Genomic DNA, 22,458 nt, shown 5'->3' with positions numbered 1-22,458 from the left:
GTTTTATCATTGGTTCTTTGTATTGGCAATTCAAGTACCGGTAGTTTCGCAAATGATATTGGCAAATTCTAACCCTCTTTTCATAATGCATAAATGTCAAACAGCTGACACTTGCACTGCCCTGACAAAATTCCATAATATGTCTTTAAATCTGTACTTGAACAATGACTCAGTGTTGCTAGGTAAAGATTCAGGGCACTGTTATCTTGATTTGAGGAGTTTATATCTATTTGCGGTAAACCAGATGATTTAACTTGCTTCAATACAAACAAAATTCTATATAACAAGTTTAAAGATGCATTATGTAACTTTTCTGGTTACGTGCTGGTCTCCATGGTGATGCTATTGCTTTGCTTGTGTGTTTTACAGTTACTTTCTAGGGGTGTATTCACTAACTTGTGCTGTCGATCGATTGTTTCACTAAAAAAAGGGAGCGTGCTAAAAAATACCTTCAAAAACGTACAGTGAGTGGGGTCGCCTCTCCACAGATCTGACCTGTAACTTGGCCGGACGGCATAATCTGCTTTGTCCCCATGGAGGTAGATGTATAGATTTATAGTTTTATTCCATATTGTAGAACATTACAGTTCCAAAACAACAACATCTCCATGGAGACGAGGAAGGTGGCAGAACTTCTATCAGGAAAGTTACGTAGTGCAGCTTTAAATAAACTTTGTCACAAAAGTAAATTCATATCCGAGTCATTTTAACACATTTGTTTTCATTTTTTGCCTGCTTTAGCTCTTGTTGAGTTAGACTGGGTTTAATCCAAAAATTACTGCACTTGACTTCCTTATCCATGGGTTTCAGAATGATAAAAACTTAACTGTTGCCATAGCAATTAACAATACACAACAAAATATTACAATTTGAAAGGTCAACCGTCCTCAAAATGGCACCGTCGAATAGGAAGTTGAAACCCATGAACAGACAAAAACGATATACATTTAACCCACATCGATACTTTGCAGTGACATCACTCTGGGGGCGTTCTACATGCATGTCTATGGCACAAAGTTCAGCAGTTGCCTTAGTGGCACAATGCACTGTCAAAAAAAGCCTTAAGAGCGTCTCGAAAACTCGCAAAAAAAATACAAAAACGGATTTAAACAGCACATTTTTAGGAGTTTGTGATCAGTCCGAGCGTTTACGTCCTGTTTAGGAGTTTGATTTTCAAATGGCTAACTGAAAAAATGTTGGCTAACGCTAGCTAACGTGTGACTGTAATGCTACGTGATAGGGACTCGTTTAAGAGCACAAATCAGCTCATCTGTTGTGGCTGTGTCGGAAAAACAAAACTCCGATTAAAGTCTACTTTGACAAACAGAGCTTCAGACAAAACAGTGCCTCCGGTTGGCATCACCACCCCAGGAGATTTTGATGACATCAGCTGCAAAGTATCCACATGTCCTCCCCCGTCCTCACTGTCCATTCGACCCCGTGGTGTCGTCGCTCTCCCCGTCCTGCTCCCTCTGCCTCCTCGCCGCCGCCATCTTGCCCTTGAGGAAGGCGCTGGCCGGGTGGAGGTTGTGGAGGTGCACCATCAGATCGTCCTGGGTGGGGGCGGTATGGCCACACTCCTCGCACACGTACAGCTTGTTGCGGCGCTCCTTGTAGGCGTATTTGAGCGTGACTCCATGGATTTTCTTCATGTGGGATTCGAGCGAGCAGCGCTGGGTGAAAGCCTTCTCGCACAGGTCGCACTTGTACGGGCGAACTCCTGGAAAATAGAAATATGTTAAAAAATGGATGTAGTTGGATAGTATCGATATTTAAAATGATTTATTTCAGAATATATAAAGAGAATTGTGTGTGGACTAGGCTTGTCAAAAGTATCGGAACTAAAACTAGACAAAAAATGTCACATTCACAGGACAGAAATGAACCTTTCCCTATTTTCCGGAGTATAAATCGCACCTGATTATAAGTCGCACTGGAGTATAAGTCGTACTGGAGTATAAGTCGCACAAGAGTATAAGTCGCACTGGAGTATAAGTCGCACTGGAGTATAAGTCGCACTGGAGTATAAGTCGCACTGGAGTATAAGTCGCGCTGGAGTATAAATCGCACCTGAGTATAAGTCGCACCCCCGGCCAAACTGAAAAAAGTGCAACTTATAGTCCAGAAAATACAGTAGCTTTGCAATGATCTTGAGCTGCATCAGAACAAGAACTGACACTGGGGGAGAGGCGGGTTAAGTGTCTTGCCCGAGGACACAACGATAGTATTCATCTGTATTCAACCTGTGGGTCAATACTTCTGACCGCTCTACCAATGATGTTTATGTCGAGAGCGGGATTCAAACCACTAACCTTCAGATCAGTGGACAAACGCTCTACAAACTGAGCCACTGTCTGTAAAATCTCATAGACCAGTATACAACAGAGATTACACAGAAAGTACTACGATTTAATATTAAAAATCATATTCTATTGTGTAAATAAAGAGGTTTTTTTAAATTTTTATTATCTTTGTGGTATAGGAATCTGTATTGAGTATCGAGTCTAATCCTTAGTATCAAAATTAAGTTCAGAATTTTAGTATTGTTACATGCTGCAGGCCCTTTACCCCATTATTTTAAATGTATTTTATATTTCTGCTTGTTTTGGGGCGTGGCTGGTCGCCGTATAAATAGGCCACCTGTCCATGGCGCGTTCTCACTGTGCACCACCTCGCCCTCCACCCTTGAGGAGAGCGTTTGTCGTCGTACGCGCTCCATGGCTCTGACTGCTGCTCAGTACAGGCCACACTCCACCTGTTAGCTGCAGTTATCCCTTTTGTGTTTGACCTGGTGGGTCTGGCTGTCCTGTTTTCTTTTATTTGATAAGGTTAGTTTGCGGATGTTTTTTGGTTTTAGGTTAGCGATGTCGGCACCGGCGTCTACGGCCCTGTACAGGGTTGTCCAGGTGCAGCATCCTTTTGTTCGGTTTGGCTCATCAGGTCCACCTTTCTGTTGTTACTTTGTTTTGGGCACAGGAGAGGGTTTGGGGCATTTTAAAGTAAATTAAAATTAACTTAAGTAACTACCGTATTTTGCGACTTATACTCAGATATATGTGAAATATAAGTCACATCTGAGTATATAATTTCACATATTCGTTATGGTCAAAGTGACGACCTGACAACCTTGTTTTTTTCTTCATTGTTAAACATTTTTTTGCCATTTATAGCCCAGAAAATACGGTATGTGCTCCAACCACTGACTGTATATTGAGTCTAATTTATCTTATCTTATTCATCAGTTCATTTCCGCAGGGTGTTGTTCACTTTTTTTTACCTGTGTGCGTTCTTTCAATTCATTTCAGGAGTGTGCTGTTTACATTTTGGTACCTGTGTGCGTTCGGACGTGTCTCTTCAGGTCGAATGTGTCGTTGAAACCTTTTCCGCAGAAGCTGCACAGGTGTCTCTTAGTTTCATTGTGGCATTTAATGTGACGATTCAACATCCGCTGGAACTGGAACGTCTTTTGGCAAATCTGCAACGAAAACACAAAACATCCAGAGTTACACAGTCATATACATCTACAGTTAGCTACAGAACAAACCGTGTATTGTCAGACCTATTCGCACCTATTCTAGATGTTCTACATGCATCTCTATGGTGGATTTTTCAGCAGTTGCCATGGAGACACTATGCACATTAGCAAACACAGTCAAAAAAGTTTTAAGATAGTCTGTAAACACATCTCCAGGAGCCTGTGATCAATCCGAGCGTTCATTGTCCTGTTTGGGTGTTAAATTTTCAACAAAAACATGAAAGTGGCTAATTGAAAAACTGTCGGCTAACGCTAGCTAGCTTGTGACTGTGATGCTAGGTGTGAGACTTGTTTAAACAGCGCAAATCATCTCACGTGTTGTAGCTCAAGCCAAGTCAGCTCTTTATAGTCAGATTGTGTTAAAACAAAGTCGAGATTAAAGTCTAATTTGAGTAACAGAGCTTAAGACAGAGCAGTGCCTACAGTTAGCATCATGCCCCCAGGTCCCAGTTGTTTAAAACTGAGCTGGAGACAGATCAGAACTCTATAGAACTCTAAATTTGATGTTTTTGTGTCAGATTACACATTTGTTGACCTGGTTTATGGTTAATTAATAGTAATAATAATTAAACGGTTAAAAAAAGTGGAATTATTTTTTCATGACAGCTTTAGAAAGTGAAATTATTCAACCCCAAACACGTGATTGTTGCCATAAGATTAATATGACAAGTTTGTGGACCGAATCTCTAAGAAATCATGATGAGGTTCAACATTTGTGGATCATATGTTTGAATATTTCTTTGTAAAACAGTGAATCGTCCATAAAAAGGCTCCGCCCTCCATCTGAACTGAACAGAACCTATTGAAATAAACATAATTGGGCGCCATCTTTCAGAGTTTTAAAGTAACCTATGTTTTTCTGTGATATATTAATAGTTTTAAATATTTACCGTGCAGGAGAAAAGGGGGACGGACCCTGCGGCTGTCATCTGACTCTGATTGGCTGATTTTGGTGGCGTAGTCTCTGTTTCCATGGCGATCAGTGATGTCACAGTCTGGGGCGGTGGTGATTGGTTGGAGCCTGGCAACTCACCTGTCGTGACCTGGAAAAAAATCAGTTAAAAGTTAGAAAATAAAACGACTGCAGAGGCACCAAAAATGGAAAACTGGGTTAATGTGACGCATGATATTTATGTTATGGAGAAATTGACTTTTACTTTAAGATTAGAAACAGAGACATTTGAAAATATACAGAAAGACTGGCTGGATTTTGTAAAACCTCTAAGATCGGACTTTATTTATTTATTTATTTTTCCCCCTTTTTTTGCTTCTGTAAATGTTTTATTTTTAATATTATTGTTATTTTTTTTTTTTTTTATTTTTTTTTTTTTACTTAAGGGAAAAAAAGGATGTATGTCAATATATGCATATTTTGTACTATAAAATCTATAAAAATTTTAAATAAAAAAACAAAAAAGAAAAGAAAACTATTGCTAATTATCACATAGAGGTGGGCAGTATTCAGTTACATTTATTTGAATAACTTTTTAATTAAATTGTACTTCTTGGAGTTGTTTTTGGACTCCTTTTTAATAGTAATATAGTAACACTTGGATTGAAGTAAAAGTACTCTTACTTGAGTAAAAGTTATGGTTACTCTTCCATCTGTGAAGTGACAAAAGCTTTATGTTGACGATATAAAATTATTTCTTGTGCCGCTCTTTCACTTACGATTTCGTTTTATACTGTTTTTATTTTCATTTTTGTGTCTATCCTTTGAAAATATCAGAGTTCGTGCATTATATTTTCAAGTTTTGTCCTTCCAATGACATCAACTTCAAATTATAAATCAGATGTTACCTCCAAACAGTCAGTTATTTTTTACTTGAGTAGTACTTTTCCCAAATACTTTTTACTCTTGCTTAAGTAATTTCTTTTACCACTAATTTGTACTTCTACTTGATTATTTTATCCGGTGAACTTTCCCAATAACAGAGCCGAGGTCAACTGAAGACAAGTGCTGCCGATTGATTGGTTGAACAAAAAAAAGGGGGCGTGGCAAAAGCGCTCAAAACTATTACCTCGCTTATCTCTATGCATCTGACCCAAAGTGCACTCATGAGACTACACCTGCAGGGGGAGTTCATGCAAAAACAAGCAAAAGACGAAGTTTAAATCATGCAAAAACGATTACTAATGCAGAATTAAACTTGTAAATCATGAGTTTGATCCTTTTTACATAAACACTGCCAGTCAAAACTTAACATAAAGGAAAAAAAACACTGAACGAGAGGGCGTGTCCAAACTTTTGGGTGGTCGTGGAAATACCAAAATCTAAATAATTCATTGGCTAATACAAACATTCGACCAAGACGCCACCAACTGATTAATCGACTAAACAAAGCACCTGCAGCCTCGCCCCAGTAGCCACAGTTGCCCCGAGACAGACGCATCTTCCTGCCCCATTTGTGATTGTGTTTTTTAAATGTCTCATGGGTCGGCCCCTGTTTATCTCTCTGAGCTTCTGTCTGTCCATGTTCACAGTAGAAATTTGAAATCAGCAGACCAGATGATTTTGGATGTTTTAACCCGTTAGCGTCGGATGCTATCACCGCCGATAGACTCGCGGTTTGCGGAATTTCCATTACCGTAACTCCACATCCACTCGTGTTCTCGTGTAAATTCAAACGGCGTCTCAAAGCAGAGGCATGGGGCTCTTTAAATATGTTACTGTCATTACTGTAATGTGCTTACGTCGTCCCTGGAAGATATCAGTTATTTGATGCGTCAAAGGAAAAATAAGGATAGATATGTAAAATAGAGGTAGTTGTGTGAAAAAAGGCAAAAGTACATTCTGATACTTCCTTTAACATGATTTTTATGGCTAAAAAAAAGGTCTAGGTGAGCTATACTGGTCTATAATGTTCTCAGGCCTTAAAGCACATGTGTCCAACTCAAGGCCCGGGTGCCAAATGCGGCCCGTCATGTCATTTTATGTGGCCGTGACAAGGTAAATTTAAATGTATGACTGTCTCAAAATTTCAGTTTATCAGGAGATACGCAGTTACACAGTCATATTTTTACATTTTTACATTTTTGCAAATTTGAGGCGAACCATTTTACTGATGTGGCCCTTGGTGAAATGGAGTTTAACACCCCTGCCTTAAAGGGTCGATCAAACCTCGAGGGGGCGGGGCTTTTGCTGTAGCTGGCCCATCGACTCTGGAACAGTCTCTCTTTAGGTATTAGAACAGCCCAATCTCTAAATATGTTTAAACCTTTGTTGAAAACTCATTTGTTTGCACTGGGTTTGCGTACGAGCTGAGCGGGAGTCTTATACTGTATTGCATTTGTTGTGTTTTATTGTATTTTCATGTTTTGTTTGATAAGATTGCACTTTATATCGTGCAGCGTTTTGGGCAGCGGTGGTCGTTTTCAAATGTGCTTTATGAATAAATTTGACTTGACGTGATTCTCACCTTGATTTTAGAGCGCACATAGGAGCTGCCGCTGTGTTGGGCCCTCCTCCTGCTCTCCCCCCTCTCGGGCTGGGGTTCTTGGGTGTCCTGGACGTCCTGGAGATCCTGGCGGGCCTGGGGGTCCGGCTGCGGGCGTCCTAACACGGTGCTGGACGGTAACTCCGCCGTGGTGAAAGACGACTCTGAGACGGACGGTTTGGTCAGACACAAGGGGGCGCTCTCTGCGGCCTCGGCCTCCATCATCAGGGCGGACGACGGGAAGATGGACACTGGAATCAAAGGAGAGAGAGAAGTTTTAAAACAGATGAAATTTTGTCTTCATTAAAGGCACTGGACCAGATTTTTACAGTGAAAAAACAGGAGAAAACAGAAATTCTGCATTCTGAGCATTCTAACTACTCACAGTGATGAGTTTATAAGCTCTTTTCACAACTTTTAGAAGCCAGAGCAGCGCAAAGTTTTGAGTTTCGAGCACCAGACTAATTTCTTGGTTCGTGGACAATAAAAAACACTTTATAATCACAGACAAACAGCACAACTCGGTCTCATTTTGACCCTAACACCTGCTTTTCCAACAAACCTGTACTGAAGCGTCATAATTATTCACATAGATGAGTTTATAAGCTCTTTTTACCACTCTCAGAGACCAGTGCGGAGTAAAGCTAACAACAGCTAGCATGCTAACACACACTTCCTGATCATCAAACAATAAAATTCAGATGTATTTTGACGTGTCTGCATCTAATTATTAAGCATTTTATTGTCCTTAGTATTATGTGACTCCGCACTGGTCTCAAGAGTTGTAAAAAGAGCTTAGAAACTCATCCTGGGGAGTAACTAGGATGTTCAGAGTGCATAAGGCAAGGCAAGTTTATTTGTACAGCACAATTCACACACAAGGTAATTCAAATCATCATCACAATACAACAAGTCGAAACATAAATAATCACAAATAATCATCATAAAATTAACAATAAAGGGGGAAAAGTGCAGAATAAACCCCTTTCAGTCACATTCACAGATAAACAGAACAGTTTTGAGTCTGGTTCTAAACATTATCAAAGTAGAGGCCTGTGTCACATCTTCAGGAAGAATGTTCCAGGTTTTAACTGCAGAAAACTCAAACGCTGATTGTCCATGTTTAGTCCTGGTTTAGTCTTGGTTCAGTCCTGGTTTCGTCCTGGTTTCGTCCTGGTTTAGTCCTGGTTTAGTCCTGGTTTAGTCCTGGTTTAGTCCTGGTCTCGTCCTGGTTTAGTAATGATTTAGTCCTGGTCTTGTCCTGGTTTCGTCCTGGTTTCGTCCTGGGTTCTTCCTGGTCTGGTCCTGGTCTGGTCCTGGTCTGGTCCTGGTCTGGTCCTGGTTTCGTCCTGGTTTCGTCCTGGTTTCGTCCTGGTTTCGTCCTGGTTTCGTCCTGGTCTCGTCCTGGTCTCGTCCTGGTCTCGTCCTGGTCTCGTCCTGGCTTCGCCATGGTTTCGTCCTGGTTTCGTCCTGGGTTCATCCTGGTTTCGTCCTGGTTTCGTCCTGGTCTCGTCCTGGTCTCGTCCTGGTCTCGTCCTGGTCTCGTCCTGGCTTCGCCATGGTTTCGTCCTGGTTTCGTCCTGGGTTCATCCTGGTTTCGTCCTGGTTTAGTCCTGATTTAGTCCTGGTCTCGTCCTGGTTTCGTCCTGGCTTTGTCCTGGTTTTGTCCTGGCTTTGTCCTGGTTTCGTCCTGGGTTCGTCCTGGGTTCGTCCTGGTTCAGTCCTGGTCTCATCCTGGTCTCGTCCTGTTTTAGTCCTGATTTAGTCCTGGTCTCGTCCTGGTTTCGTCCTGGTCTCGTCCTGGTCTCGCCCTGGTTTCGTCCTGGTTTAGTCCTGGTTTCGTCCTGGTTTCGTCCTGGTTTCGTCCTGGTTTCGTCCTGGTTTCGTCCTTGTCTGGTCCTGGTCTCGTCCTGGTTTCGTCCATGGTAAAAAGCTGCAGATGTTACTGATTTGACGTCGCTGTTAAAGTTCATAGGTCAGTGAGGAACAACTTTGGACCACTGCAAATCGTTTAAAATGAACTAGCTGGGTTTTCCTGTTTTGTAAGACGATAAAAACACAGTGACATTATACCTGTTTGTTATTATATGCAATGAATCAGATTTACTTAAGTCGTTTAAGCTCTACGACCATAAATAGACTTGGCCGTTACATATGTAGACCACTAAGCCCCACTAAGATTTTCACAATACCTCACTTATCCAGAGTTATGTGTGTATTACTGTGTGTGTACGTGTGTGTGTGCGTGTTTGTGTACATGTATTCGTGCGTGGGTGCGTCCATGTTTTGGCTTTTTGTTTTCTCTCGCTCCATTTTGAAGCTACAGTTGGACTCGTCGGACCAGATTGTCACGAGCGACCGGCTTCAATTCAAACGACGATCTGTGACCTGAATGTGCGGGACGGGCAAAATAATCCACCTGCAAATGCCACGGGGGGGGGGGGGGGGGGGGGATTATGAGAGGAAGATGACAGGACAGAGGAGTGAAGCGACAAATACGATGTCAAAGGCCTGTCACAATCACACATTTTGAAGTTTGATACATCGCTGAAGTAAATATAGACGATAAACGATAATATGGAAGCTAATTTAAGCCAAGGACAACAACCCGAGAGCACATTTACACCACAAAAACTATTCTAAATCTACAATATTGTTAAAAAATCATGAGCTGCAATAAATAAACAGCAGAATGAAACACTTGAGTCGTTAGTTTGTGTCTGTAGTTAGCCATAAAAGTCATTTATTCCATCCTCCGCAGCTAAAATGGTATCATATAACAGCTCTGTGCACGGCCGCATGCTAACTAGCTCGCTGCGTCTCAAAGCTAACAGTCACTTCCACCTCTGACCTCTGACCCCTGACCCACCCGCAGCTCCCTGTCACTGCCTGACCTTTAAATATTTACTCATTTTACTCGGCAAAAACCTCATGGAGATAAAATTGGACAGGAAGTAGTGGCGCTAACAGTGACGTTGTCGGGTTTTGTTGTGCACAGAGGAAGCGCCGGGGTCTAAACATGGAGTCAAAGGGCAGTGCTCATGTCGTACCATGTGACCGCTTCGACCAATCTGCACTTGAGTTTAGCTAGAGCGGACATAGAGCGTGACCGAAGCTAAAGATTAAAAAGCGTTTTTCAGACAACAGACTATTTTGAGCTGAGAAAAAAAGTTGATTGAATGATGTGAAAATAGATCAAAATCACCACAAGATTTGACTTTTGTGAAAGCTTTAGGTCAGACGTGCCAAACTCATTTTCACCGAGGGTCACATCAGCAACATGGCCGCCATCAAGGGCCAGATGTGACTGTGCGGCAGTATAAATGTCACTAAATGTAAAGAAATGTCCTGTAAAATAAATGTAACTACTTTTAAACTTGTTAAATAACTGTTTCTGTATTCATTACTTATTCAAGTTGCAAATATTACGTCTCTGTGTAACTCCGTGTAACTGTATTTCCTGATAAACTGACATTTTTAAAAGTGTGGATCTGGTCAGAACCTACAGCTCTGCTTCAAAAACAGATTTTTAATTATTGGACAGTTTGTTGTTTTTCTTGCAGACTAACTTTTTCATACTTAGCTCAAGTCAAAATGTCGATGTAGATTGGACCGACCCTGCCTCATAACACAAAAAACACACAGATTTTCTCCTTAAAGCACAAACTTGTATTCACCTTCAGCACCTTTCTTGAAACTGCCTTCCACGCTGACAATTTTCCTCTTCCTGAACAATTTGATATGATTATTTGCAAATATTTCTAAGTGTCACTTGTTGGGAAAATCTCATTAGTTTATTGTCACGGTCTGCGCACATTAAAGCAGCACAGACTTATTTTAAAATGACAGTCAAGCCTTAATTTATCTTCTCGTGGGCCACATAAAATGACGTGGCGGGCCGCATTTGGCCCCCAGGCCTTGAGTTTGACACATGTGCTTTAGGCGCTCTGTCAGTCTCTGTCACAAGCAGTTTGTGATCACATCGAGCTCTGGCCAGGATGGATTTTTTCGTTGTAGTAGCAATAAATGGACACTAATCCAACTGGAGGCAGCTCTAGGACACAGCTCCATCCAGTTATTTGAACAGATCCACGGCACAGAGCGACTGGGAGGAACTAAGAATAAACGAGGACCGGATCTGAGTGTTGATTTGTGGTTCTGCCTTCGAGGAAAATACCGTCACAAACAGAGTAAGTGAACTCGACCTCGCTGAACAGGTGAACGAGACTGACACGGCAGGACAAAGTGCAACACGTCTGATTTTTGTTACTGTTGTTATTGATGTAACAGAGTCGTATTTCAGATCTGGAGAACGAAAAGAAACGTCTCTACACAGAATAAAGATCTGAAGGACACTTGGAGAATCATAGTCGGAAATATAAAATCCATATACTTGGCCTGACTCCCGATTACAGATAAATGTGGAATTAACCAAATCAGTCCTGATCACAATTATTCCCACATTTTCAAACAAAAGAAGACAAAAAATATACTCTATACTATATTCCCTGGTGGTGTAATGAAGTACAAGTGGTAAAGTACTGTACTCAAGTAGAATTTTACATAAGTACATTTTACAGTGGATACTTTTTACTTTTACTTCACTACATTTGAGAGCAGTATCTGTACTTTCTATTCCACTATATGTTTAAACTGGACTGAAAAGTAAAAAGTACTTTTCATATGATTTTTTGAGGGGTTATTTTTAGTTTTATTTTCGCGTTCAAGCTTCGACTTTGAGCAAAACAAAAATAAAAACACAAAATTCAGAAGAAAAATAAAGAAATTGATTCATGTTGTTACTTTTGACCAAAATATGTCTCATTTTTTATCAGTATTTCTACATTTAAACTTTAACAAATGAACAACACTTGTGTGAAATACTTTTACTTTTTACTCTTTAAGTACATTTTTAAGCGGGTACTTATTACTTTTACTTAAGTAGATTTTTTCATGTGATACTTTACTTTTACTTGAGTCCCTTGTCTATTAAAACATCACAAAATTCTGCTAATAAACAACATCATTTTGAAGTTACAAGTTAAAGCCACACTGCGTAACTTTGTAGGTTTGGCGCATCCATTTCACGATTCCATGGAAACAGAAAGTTAAAACCAAACTTGGAAACATTCACCATGGAGATAAGTTACTGAATATGCCATAATGTGGAAGATTATAACCCAAAGCAGCAACATTTCTATGGAAACAAGCAGGAAAGTCAGGTTTGTGGAGATGCAAGCCCGCTCACAGTAAGGAGGCGTGATTTTTCTACAATTTCAGAGCAATAGAAACATCCAAAATGAAAAAAAAACTGCAAATTTTTTAAGTTTTGCGATAAGTAACAGTTTCAAATCATCTCAATCATGACAGAAAAAAAAAATATTCTCGTTTTTGTTCCAAATCTGTGTCCTAATGGTGGTAGAAATAATGTTTCCTCTTACAAACCGCTCCTTTCTTTCTGGAGTAACGGATCTGAGCCTCGCCTTGGCCAAACACGGCTCCTCTATTTCACTGTTTGATGAAGATAGTCTGTGTGCGCCATAGTCACACATTAAAGCTCTTATATTACGCAAAAAACTGACTCCTGTGAAGCTTTAAGGCATGTTAGAATAGTGTTACCCCATCAAAAACACGCCTGGAGTTGTGTTATGTTTAATTCACACATGTTTGAGTAACACTTTATCTTCCTCTAAACGCTCTGTTCCACCTTGTGATGTCATAAAGTGGTAGTTTTCGAGTTAACAGCTCATTTTACCTGGAAATTCAGTACAAGATTGCGAATTCCAGAGGTGAAATTAAGTACATGATTCTAGAAATGAAGGTGTGTGGAGTTTAAAAACACAGTGGAGCACTTCCTGTATTACCACATGATGACATCACAAGGTGGAACAGAGTGTTTTCAGTTTGAGAGAAGAACTAAATATGCAGAGTTTGTGCGTTAAACATGTGTGAATGAAACAAAACACAACTCCAGGTCTGTTTGTGATGAGGAAACATTAGAACAAATCAGAAAATGGAGAATATGGGCCCTCAGACTTTTCACACCAAGATTTGGCTTTCAGATCTACCACCAGGTCTAGCTCAAGTCTACAACAGGACTATCCCAGGTCTAATCGAGGGCTAAACCAGGTCTAAAAGTGGACTATGTCATTTCCGCTGTAGATCTAAACAAGAAATGATCCAAAGGACGATGAAAAAAGTGGATAAAATGAACTGTAAAAGAGACAAACCCACAAACTGAAGAGCTGCCCAAGGCCCATGGTTTGAGAAACACTGAATGGATAATAATAATAATAATAATAATAATAATAATAATAATAATAATAATAATAAAATATAATAATAATAATAATAATAATAATAATAATAATAATAGGGCTGAATGATATGAAACATAACCCACATAGGCCATTGATCGATCATGATGTTTCAATGCAATTTTGTTTTGACATTATAAAAAAAGAAAGAGAGAAAAGAGAGAGAGAGAAGAGAGAGAAAGAGAAGGAGAGACAAAAGAGAGAGAGGGAAGAGGAAGAGGGAGGGAGAGAAAAGAGAGAGACTAGAAAGAAGAGAGAGAATAGACAGGGAGAGAAGAGAGAGAATAGAGAGAGAAGAGAGAGAAAAGAGACAGAGAAGAGAGAGAAAAGAGAGAGAGAAGAGAGAGAAAAGAGATGGAGAGAGAGATAAGAGAGAGGGGGGGGAAGGGGGGAAGAGAGAAAGAGAGGGAGAGACAAAAGAGAGAAAGGGGAGAGAGAGAAGGGGAGGGAGAGAAAGAGAGAAAAGAGAGAGCGCAAAAAGAGAGAATCGAGAGAAGAGAGAGAAAAGAGAGGGAGAGAAGAGAGAATAGAGAGAGAAGTGAGAGAAATGAGAGAGAGCGAGAAAAGAGAAAAAGAGAGGGAGAGAGAGAAAAGAGAGGGAGACAGACAGAGAGAGAAGTTAAATTTCTTCTTCCAAATGTTTGCATCTGCTCTAAACCACATGCTTTTACTGACAGAATGTAGATAAACACACTAAGAAACATAAGGTGACACTATAGAAACTTAAAACATTGGCCTATTAACTATTTAAATGTGCTGCAAAATTAGCCAATTCAAAATAAAAATAAAACCTGGAGTGTAATCTTTTGTGATCTTTAGCTCTTTGTTTCCCATATCGTTAAAAACATATAACAGAACGCAACACTTAAGTCGTGAGTTTGCGTCTCTAATGAGTCATACAAGTTCATGATTCTACAGTTCAAATGTTGTCGAAAAACAGAAAAATAAAACTAATTTTCCCAGTAGTACAAAGAAAAAGCACCCACTTTAAATACTGACCCAATAAAATACCGTTCCAGCTTTAATTTACTGAACGGTAAGTCGATATTGACCTTACTTGGCCCCGCCCACTCTGGCCATAAATGTGACAAAACTGCGCTCTCCCATTCATCCCCATTCATTTTAATAGAGAATTTGGGGAAAAGTTTTGCCGCTAAAATCTGACATAAAGTATTTTTATTTGTGTTAAACTTTCTGTGTTCATGTGGCCAACACGTCAACACTGAACCGATTCTCTGGAGGCTTTAAAACGGCTCCATGTAGAACTTATTTGCTGTTACGATCGGCAAAACGATACAACCCCTCGTAACAACTTCCTGTATTTACCGTGACGGGCCTACCAACCAACCAACCTACCAACAACAACGACCCACGTCCTCGCACATAACATTTTTAAGGACTACGCAAAAGTATAGTGTCCAAACTAGTGTTCCTGGCGCCTACAGCCCTCTGTCAGCCTCCAGTTTACTGTCAGTAATTTTCATTCCTGCGTCTTTAAAAATACAGTCGGACAGGTACAGCGGGTAACGGCGCATACCGCTCATCGAGATAACACACAAGTCAACTGGCAACGCTTACGATTATTAAACGCAATTATGCTTTTATTCTGGGCGTGAACGTTTCAGGGTGGACGAATCCAGGACAAGATAAATGTGATGTTTCTCTCGTTTAGTTTCGGTTCAGACCCGGTTTTATTCTGCGTAAGTGTTAGTTTAGTCCTGGTTTAGTCCTGGTTTAGTCCTAGTTTGGGATTCTGGGTCAGTCTTGGTCAGTCGAGTCCTAGTTTAATGCTGGTTCTGTGCTGGATTGGCTGTATTTTCAGAGCTTTGACCCATGTTATAATTGTTTACTCACCTGAAGTTGTATTTGGAGTGATTTACATTTGAGTAATCTTTAATCGCTTATTTTCAAGACGCCATTTTGTCGATCAACCCCCGTTTTCACCTTCACCTATACACGCCCACCGCAACGTACGCACTTCGTTCTCCAGTTTTATTTTCTTAAACGGTGATACGCGTAGGATTCGGCAGCGTTGCGTAGTCATTTTAGCTGAAAAATGTCTGAAAATAAATCTGTTGCTCGCTAGTGTGATCTACAGCTGTCCATAGGGGGCGCCGACAGCTACGTGGCTCTTTGTTGCGATGACGTTTACGGCGACGTCAGCTCTCATTGAACACCGCTGTTTTCTAACGCGTAAACCAGCAAACTTTTCTTTTATTAATCCGTTTTAGATGAATATTACAATTTAAAACGTGCAAATTATAACATAACGATCCACGGGTTTCGTAGATTATAGCTACAGCGCACGCACAAGCGCAATATGTCTGATTTAACGTTCTTTTATTCTTACACATTAGCACCCCTCTACTACTTGGTCAACATTATGAAATCAAACTTTCTTAATGCAAAAGTAAAGTTAAATTGTGACATAAGAAGCCATATAACAAGCACTAAACATTAGCGGTGAACATTTTTCTGCTAAAACGGTCACGATTCCAGTTCTTACGAAAGCTGTGTCTGTGGAATCCCTCAGTCGTCCAGGTCTGATCCATAGTACAAGAAAAATGCAAAGCAGTCAATGGTACAAAAAGCTTTTAAAGTGACGACGTTTGGCTGCTCATCTAAGCCGCTTCTTCAGTTCCGGTCAGGTCGCTGCTGGACAAGCTCCGCCCTTCAGGTCCATATAAGGCAGTGTCCACCTCAACCTGTCGCTGTGTATTTTGCACCTCAGTGACTTTTTCTTTGCAAAACTGGGGAGATTTTTGTTATTTTGGTTGTAATGACATGAGATTTGAGCTGTAGCGATTTCAATAAGTCACTTCTATGGCAAATTATTGCTTCATTCAACTATTTATGTGTAAATAATAATAATAATAATGCATTTTATTTATAAGCTCCTTTCAAAATACCCAAGGACACAGAACAAGATAAAAATTAGATGAAATGAATGTGATACTTTATATTTACAAATGTGTTTATTGGGATCATCTTGCTGTATTTTAATTGTATCACTGACATAACAAACCATGCATATCTGCGTTTGTGTCTGTACTGTTATATTATTACGTGAGTTACAGTATTTTCTGAAGTATAAGTCGCACTGGAGTATAAGTCGCACCAGCCAAAAAATGCATAATAATGAAGAACCCCCCCCCCCAATATTTCACGTAGTATAAGTCGCACCCCCGGCCAATGTTATTACATGAATTACTATATTTTCCGGAGTATAAATCACACCGGAATATAAATTGCACTGGAGTATAAGTTGCACCAGCCAAAAAATGCATAATAATTCAGAATAAAAACATATATTTCACATATAAATCGCATCTGAGTATAAGTCGCACCTCCAGCCAATGTTATTACGTGAAATACTGTATTTTCTGGAGTATAAGTCGCACCAGCCAAAAAATGCGTAATAATTCAGAAAAAAAAATAAAAAATTCACTTATAAATCCCATCTGAGTATAAGTCACACCCCCGGCCAAACTATGAAAAAAAGTGCAATTTATAATCCAGAAAATATGGTATACGTGCAGGTATGAAATAAATATTCTAGCATAACATAGGGTCAGCAGTATTCTGACCAGAACTGAAGAAGCGACTTAGATGAGCAGTAAAACGTCTTCACTCGAAAACGTTTTGTCCAGTTGGCAGATTTGAATTTTTCTTTCATATTAATAACAGCATCATCTGTATTGTCCTGCTAATGGGTGTGGAGCCAAAATATGATGAGCCAGTGACGCACACGAGAATAACTTTGCTCACACCTGTAAACAGTGTAATTACAAACCAATATGGTGAATGGGTGCAGCCTCGAGTTCATTTAATATAAAAATCTGTGCAAGGGTGAAGGTGAACTCAGCCATCTGGAGTAGGCACTTGGGATTACACTAACCTCTTTTTAATTTAAATGCGAGACCCGGTTGCTAATGACTGTAATTACGGGTTAGTTAAAGTTTAAAAGGATTAAGCTGGTTTTGCGAGCCTAACTTGCTCATTGTGTTTCCATTAAAGCAATTAGAGCAAATCTAGAAAGTAACAACATACCTGAAGTTGTGTTCCTGCATTATTAGTCCGTCCACATCTCCAAAGCTCAAAATGCTCTGTTCCACTTTGTGACGTCACCAAGCAGTAGTTTTCAAGTTGACATCTACCTTTTACGTTTAGATCAGCAGAGATTGGGCATTCCAGGGTTTAAATTATCCACATGATTCTGGTGAAGGTGTGTGGAGTTTAAAAACACAGTGGAGCACTTCCTGTGTCACCACATGATGACATCACAAGGTGGAACAGTGTTTAACGTTTGAGAGAAGAAGAACTCAGCGTAAAAATGCAGGGTTTGTGTGTTAAACATGTGTGAATGAAACAAAATACAACTCCAGGTCTGTTTGTGATGAGGAAACAACATTAGACATAACATAATACGGGCACTTTAAGATTCCTCGTCTTTACATAATTTGGCAGTGCAGATTATTTTTGTAGTCTGGGTCAGAAGTTACTTTGGTTACTGTTAACGAAAAAAGTGATCTGTTGTAGGCCTATTAAAATAAAAAGGATATTGCATTGTAAAAGACAAGAAACCAAATGTTAAGTATAGAACCACTGAGCTTATTCACATTATAACAGAATACATGGGGCTGATCTTCACAGTAAATAAGTTCTAAATGTGGAATACAGAGCTGTTTTAAAGCCTCCAGAGAATCGGAGCAGTGCTGATTTGTTGGTCAAATGAACAAAGAATGTTTTACATAAGTCAGCCTACTTTATATCAGGTTTAGCAGCAAAACTTTTCTTAAATTCTCCACTGAAATGAATGGGATTCCTGCTTAACCTGAAGTGCCACCACAAAGAATGTCTGGTTCAGGAGCGTTTAGAGGCAAAAGTGGGCGGGGTGGATGGGGGACAAGAGCCAGGTTTTCTGTTAATTACATTGTACTGCCATGAAATATCCAAAAGGTAAAGTCACAAATGTTGAACCTGATCATTTTAATTGAGTAGACGTGAGAACTCACTGTAGGCGTATTAGGCTACAACAAGAATCTACATCTTAAGTATTAAGTAGTATGCATGATTAGGCAAGGCAAGGCACGTTTATCTGTATAGCATAATTCTTACACAAAGTAATTCAAAGTGATTTACAGAATAAGAAAGACATTAAAATCGCACAAATCAAAACATAAATAATCACAAATAATCATCATAAAATTTACATTAAAAGAGAAGAGCTCAGAATAAAATCCTTTTATTAATATTATAATTAATATTAATATTATCAGTATTATAGCCTGTAGCTAGCTATGTGATAACTAATGTTCATAATGCAGCTGTTTTCAGTCTAAAAAGCAAATTTAAAATTAAAGATTCCATATGTGAAATGTTCTAACAACTTAGCGGGTTATAAAATTTTAGAAACAGATTTTAAATAAAGTTATAAGTATTGTGGTCATTAATTACCACAAAGCTGATTAGCCCTGAGCTTTCAAACTTTATTTTATTTTATTATTATTATTTTTCTATTTTATTTTTATTTATTTTATTATTATTTTTATTTTATTATTTTTATTTTATTTTTTTTTTCCAGAAAGTCTATGAGAAAAAATTATAGGAAATGTATTAATTATTAATTATTTACTTCTGGAACAACGAAGTAAATTTCATTGAGCTCCTTTGGCTGATAGAATGTTGCCATAGAAACCATAGACTGTGTATTTACACTCTAAAGTAATAACTTGCTTTGATAAACCTACAAACTATGTCTGAAAACTATTTATTAAATGTTCAAAATTGCCGAATTAGAAGCCTGGAATCGTCTCGCTGCCTTCATTAAAACGTTTCTTATTAGGTTACTGGTCGTGCTTAGTTCCACGGATGATTAAAGCCATCTAACGGTGCTGTGTGTCCTCCGAGGCCGCAGACAGAGCTCCAGAGGCCGGGGGAGGGGCAGAGCAGAGCCGGGAGAGGCGCTACCTGCTCTGGGTGTAGTCCGTTAGTTTGTTATCTGATACCGGCGGAGCTCCTACAATAAAACCCGCGCCGCTGGCAACAATAGCGATTGTTTTCGAGGTGAAAGAGAAAACTGGCAATGTTTGGGGAAGGTGTAGTCACCCCAAACGTTGGTCTATTCACATGTTAAACTTTGGGTAAACACTTTTTTAAGCTAATCGTCTCAAAACTAGCTAACAGTTAGTTTCTGAAGGGGAACGGATTTCAGTGTTACACCCAAAAAAAACCAATAAGACACGACTAAAGCAGTGTTTAAAACTCGAATATCAGCCAAAACTTTGTACAAACATAATCAAACACTTTTTAAACAGTTAACAATTATGTTTTTTTGTTATTTTAAGTAAATTATTCCACAAAATCCAGGTTAACTCCACTTGTGTAGACCTGTTTGAAACATGACACTGTTCTAACGGAATCTGTCACCCTCACTATTTGGACACATCTTAACTTTAGGCAACTTTAGCATTAGCCTAAATGTTTTTATTTAGATTATTGATCCCCATTTTTATTATGGCTAGACTGCGTTGAGTTTGATTATTAGACTAGATTACTTTTTTTTTTTTTTCGTCTGAAGACAAGGGGTGGTGACTGCATTCCTGCTTCTTTGTAAACACATTTGTAGCACAAATGTTTTAAAAAGTATAGGCCTCGGTTCTAACAAATCTACTGGAGGGTTTATGTTTTTAAATAGTTTTGCTATATCAAAATCATGTTTTTGGGCCTATGTGTATGTGCCAGTTTAGTAGCAAACTGAGCAAAAAATAAAAAAATAAATAACAATAATACAAAAAATATTATCAGCTCCTATTGACTTTTAATTAAACTTGGACCGGCTATTATTCGAATTATTTGAACTAGGAAGGAAGCTAGGGGTTGAAGGTCGTTAGAGCCTATGCAACAAGTAGGCCATAAAAGTCTTTGAATCGTTTACACTGAATAAACAACTTAAATGTTTCTTAAAATGTCTAAATGAGGACGTGTGTCTTTATGGGCCTATGCAAAAATGGAAGAAGGACTGAGTTGGTGTAACCTGCGGCGCACCCATTGCAAAGTATGGGGAAGCAGTGAATGCAACAACTTGATTCCCGTTATTCCCATGATATGCCCCGCTAATCACGCACCGATAACGACTTTTACGCGACAGAACTCCAGCGCTATTGTTTCGGAGCACGTTTTGTACACGCAAGACGACTGCAGTGTGCGTAAAACCCCTAAAAGTGCCGTTAAACTTGGTATTGTTAAAGTAAAGACGCATGCACTCACCTGGGATGTAAACGTCGCCTCTTTCATGATCCGCCACTTCGCTCCAGTTCCGCTTTCCCGGCGAAACGTTGTTCTTTTTCACCAAAAACGCCCTCGGCATCGTCAAACCGCACCGCGATCCACTCTTTCAAACAAATACGCGATCCGATGCGCTGTTTTTTGTCCTTTTAGTGTCCTATTTTCTTTCCAAAGTCCGCTGCCTTATCCGCTGCAGAAGCTCGTGCTCAGGTGAGTCCAGGTGAGCACAGGTAGACGTCAAAGGAGACCGTGCGTAAAGCGGAATAACGGGAGAATGCGTGGATAGCGTTTGCGAGTCTCGTTCTTTAATGAGGAGTCGTGTATCGGTCTCGGCGAGAGGTAGGTGGGCCGAAACGTACGCAGCGGCAGCAGCAGCAGCTCAGGTAAAAAAAAGGCTCAAGCAGGAAGCGGGGTCGAGAGTGCGCATGCGTCAGAGAAATAACGGTGACAACGGTGAGTAAATGCAGCCGCCGGAGTTCGGAGGAGGAGGAGGAGGAGGAGGAGGCGAGGCCGGCTGAGGGACCTGTCGGACCGGTCTAACCCCTCTCCCGGTGTCGGTCTCTCCTTTTGCAGGCTCCATTCCGCTGCGAGGCGTGGAAAGGCGCACGGTTACGATTATTCGGCGAGTAAAGGTTAGATTTACCGTCGTCACGTCAAAGTTTGAGGTGAAAGTGACAGGACTTGAGGAAGAGGGACACAGCGGCCGTTAGTCAGAGCAGTACGGCCGCTGGGTAAAAAAATAAAAAAAATAAAATGGAGTTATTTTTCGTAATAACACGCAAAGGCTACATGTAGCAACAACAACAACAGAAACAGACCGGAAATATGTGCAGAATAAACACGTTATGAAGGACACGATCATTTATGTATATGCTATATTTAAACTATATATAAACACACATTATTATTATTATTATTATTATTATTATTATTATTATTATTATTATTATTATTATTATTACTTATAGTAGACATAGTAGTTGCAGTTGTAGGTGTAGTAATTGTAGTAGTAGCAGCAGTAGTAGTTGCAGTAGTATTAGCAATAGTAGTATTAGCAATAGTAGTAGTAGCAGTAGTAGTAGTAGTAGTATTAGCAATAGTAGCAGTAGTAGTAGTAGTAGTAGTAGTAGTAGTAGTAGCAATAGTAGTAGTAGTAGCAGAACTAGTAGAAGTAGCAGTGGTTGCAGTAGTAGTAGTAGTAGTAGTAGTATTAGCAATAGTAGCAGCAGTTGCAGTAGTAGTAGTAGTAGTAGTAGTAGTAGTAGCAATAGTAGTAGTAGTAGCAGAACTAGTAGAAGTAGCAGTGGTTGCAGTAGTAGTAGTAGTAGTAGTAGTAGTAGCAATAGTAGTAGTAGTAGCAGAACTAGTAGAAGTAGAAGTAGTTGTTGTTGTAGTAGTAGTATTAGTAGCAATAGTAGTAGTAATAGTTGCAGTAGTAGTATTGTCTTTCTCTCAATGAGCTTCATGATGAACTTTCCTGAAATAGTTTCCTCTTCCCAGCAGAGTCTGGGTCAAGAAATACCAAAAGTACAAAGCAAAGATTGGCTCTTTTATTTTTCTATTATTAAAAAAAACATCTAAAATAAGTTCTGAGTTATTTTAAGTTTTGAGTTGTTTGCTACATTCCTGTCCATTCATAGTTCTGATGCCTTCAGTGAGCACCTACAATGCAAGTAACCATGGAAATAAAGAAAAAAACAACTCTAAATGCTGAAAAAGTGTCCATTCGTGATTATTTTTGATCAATTGTCTAATAATTTGAAAAAAAAAAAAAAGCTTTAGATGGTTTCAGTTCGTTGTGTTGTCTTTTTAAATGTATTTCCTCTGATGCAGTTGGTTTCCATGGCGAATATTCAAACAACAGAAGTTTCATGTCAGACCA

At 39.5% G+C, this 22,458-nt stretch overlaps 1 protein-coding gene across 1 annotated transcript; it reads right to left on the bottom strand.

Moving 5' to 3' along the window:
- Positions 1-236: 236 nt before the first annotated feature.
- LOC117386668 (putative transcription factor Ovo-like 1) lies at positions 237-20,955 on the bottom strand. Its single transcript, XM_033984076.2, has 5 exons — positions 20,559-20,955; positions 6,955-7,223; positions 4,426-4,578; positions 3,331-3,475; positions 237-1,720 (listed from the first exon to the last, which is right to left on the bottom strand). The coding sequence occupies exons 1-5, from the start codon at positions 20,656-20,658 to the stop codon at positions 1,422-1,424; spliced, it is 966 nt and encodes a 321-aa protein (XP_033839967.1). The 5' UTR covers positions 20,659-20,955; the 3' UTR covers positions 237-1,421.
- Between the last annotated feature and the right edge of the window lie 1,503 nt (positions 20,956-22,458).

This window comes from Periophthalmus magnuspinnatus, chromosome 18 (assembly GCF_009829125.3).
Source record: "Periophthalmus magnuspinnatus isolate fPerMag1 chromosome 18, fPerMag1.2.pri, whole genome shotgun sequence".
Taxonomy (NCBI): Eukaryota; Metazoa; Chordata; class Actinopteri; order Gobiiformes; family Gobiidae; genus Periophthalmus; species Periophthalmus magnuspinnatus.
This window is presented reverse-complemented; position numbering and strand designations above follow the sequence as displayed.

Excerpts from the sequence above, each read along its gene's own strand:
- LOC117386668 (XM_033984076.2), bottom strand. The coding sequence starts at position 20,658 with ATGCCGAGGGCGTTTTTGGTGAAAAAGAACAACGTTTCGCCGGGAAAG. Across the intron at positions 7,224-20,558 it reads AGGCGACGTTTACATCCCAG|TGTCCATCTTCCCGTCGTCC; the intron begins GTGAGTGCATGC and ends CTTTGATTCCAG. Across the intron at positions 3,476-4,425 it reads TCCCCCTTTTCTCCTGCACG|ATTTGCCAAAAGACGTTCCA; the intron begins GTAAATATTTAA and ends TTTTCGTTGCAG.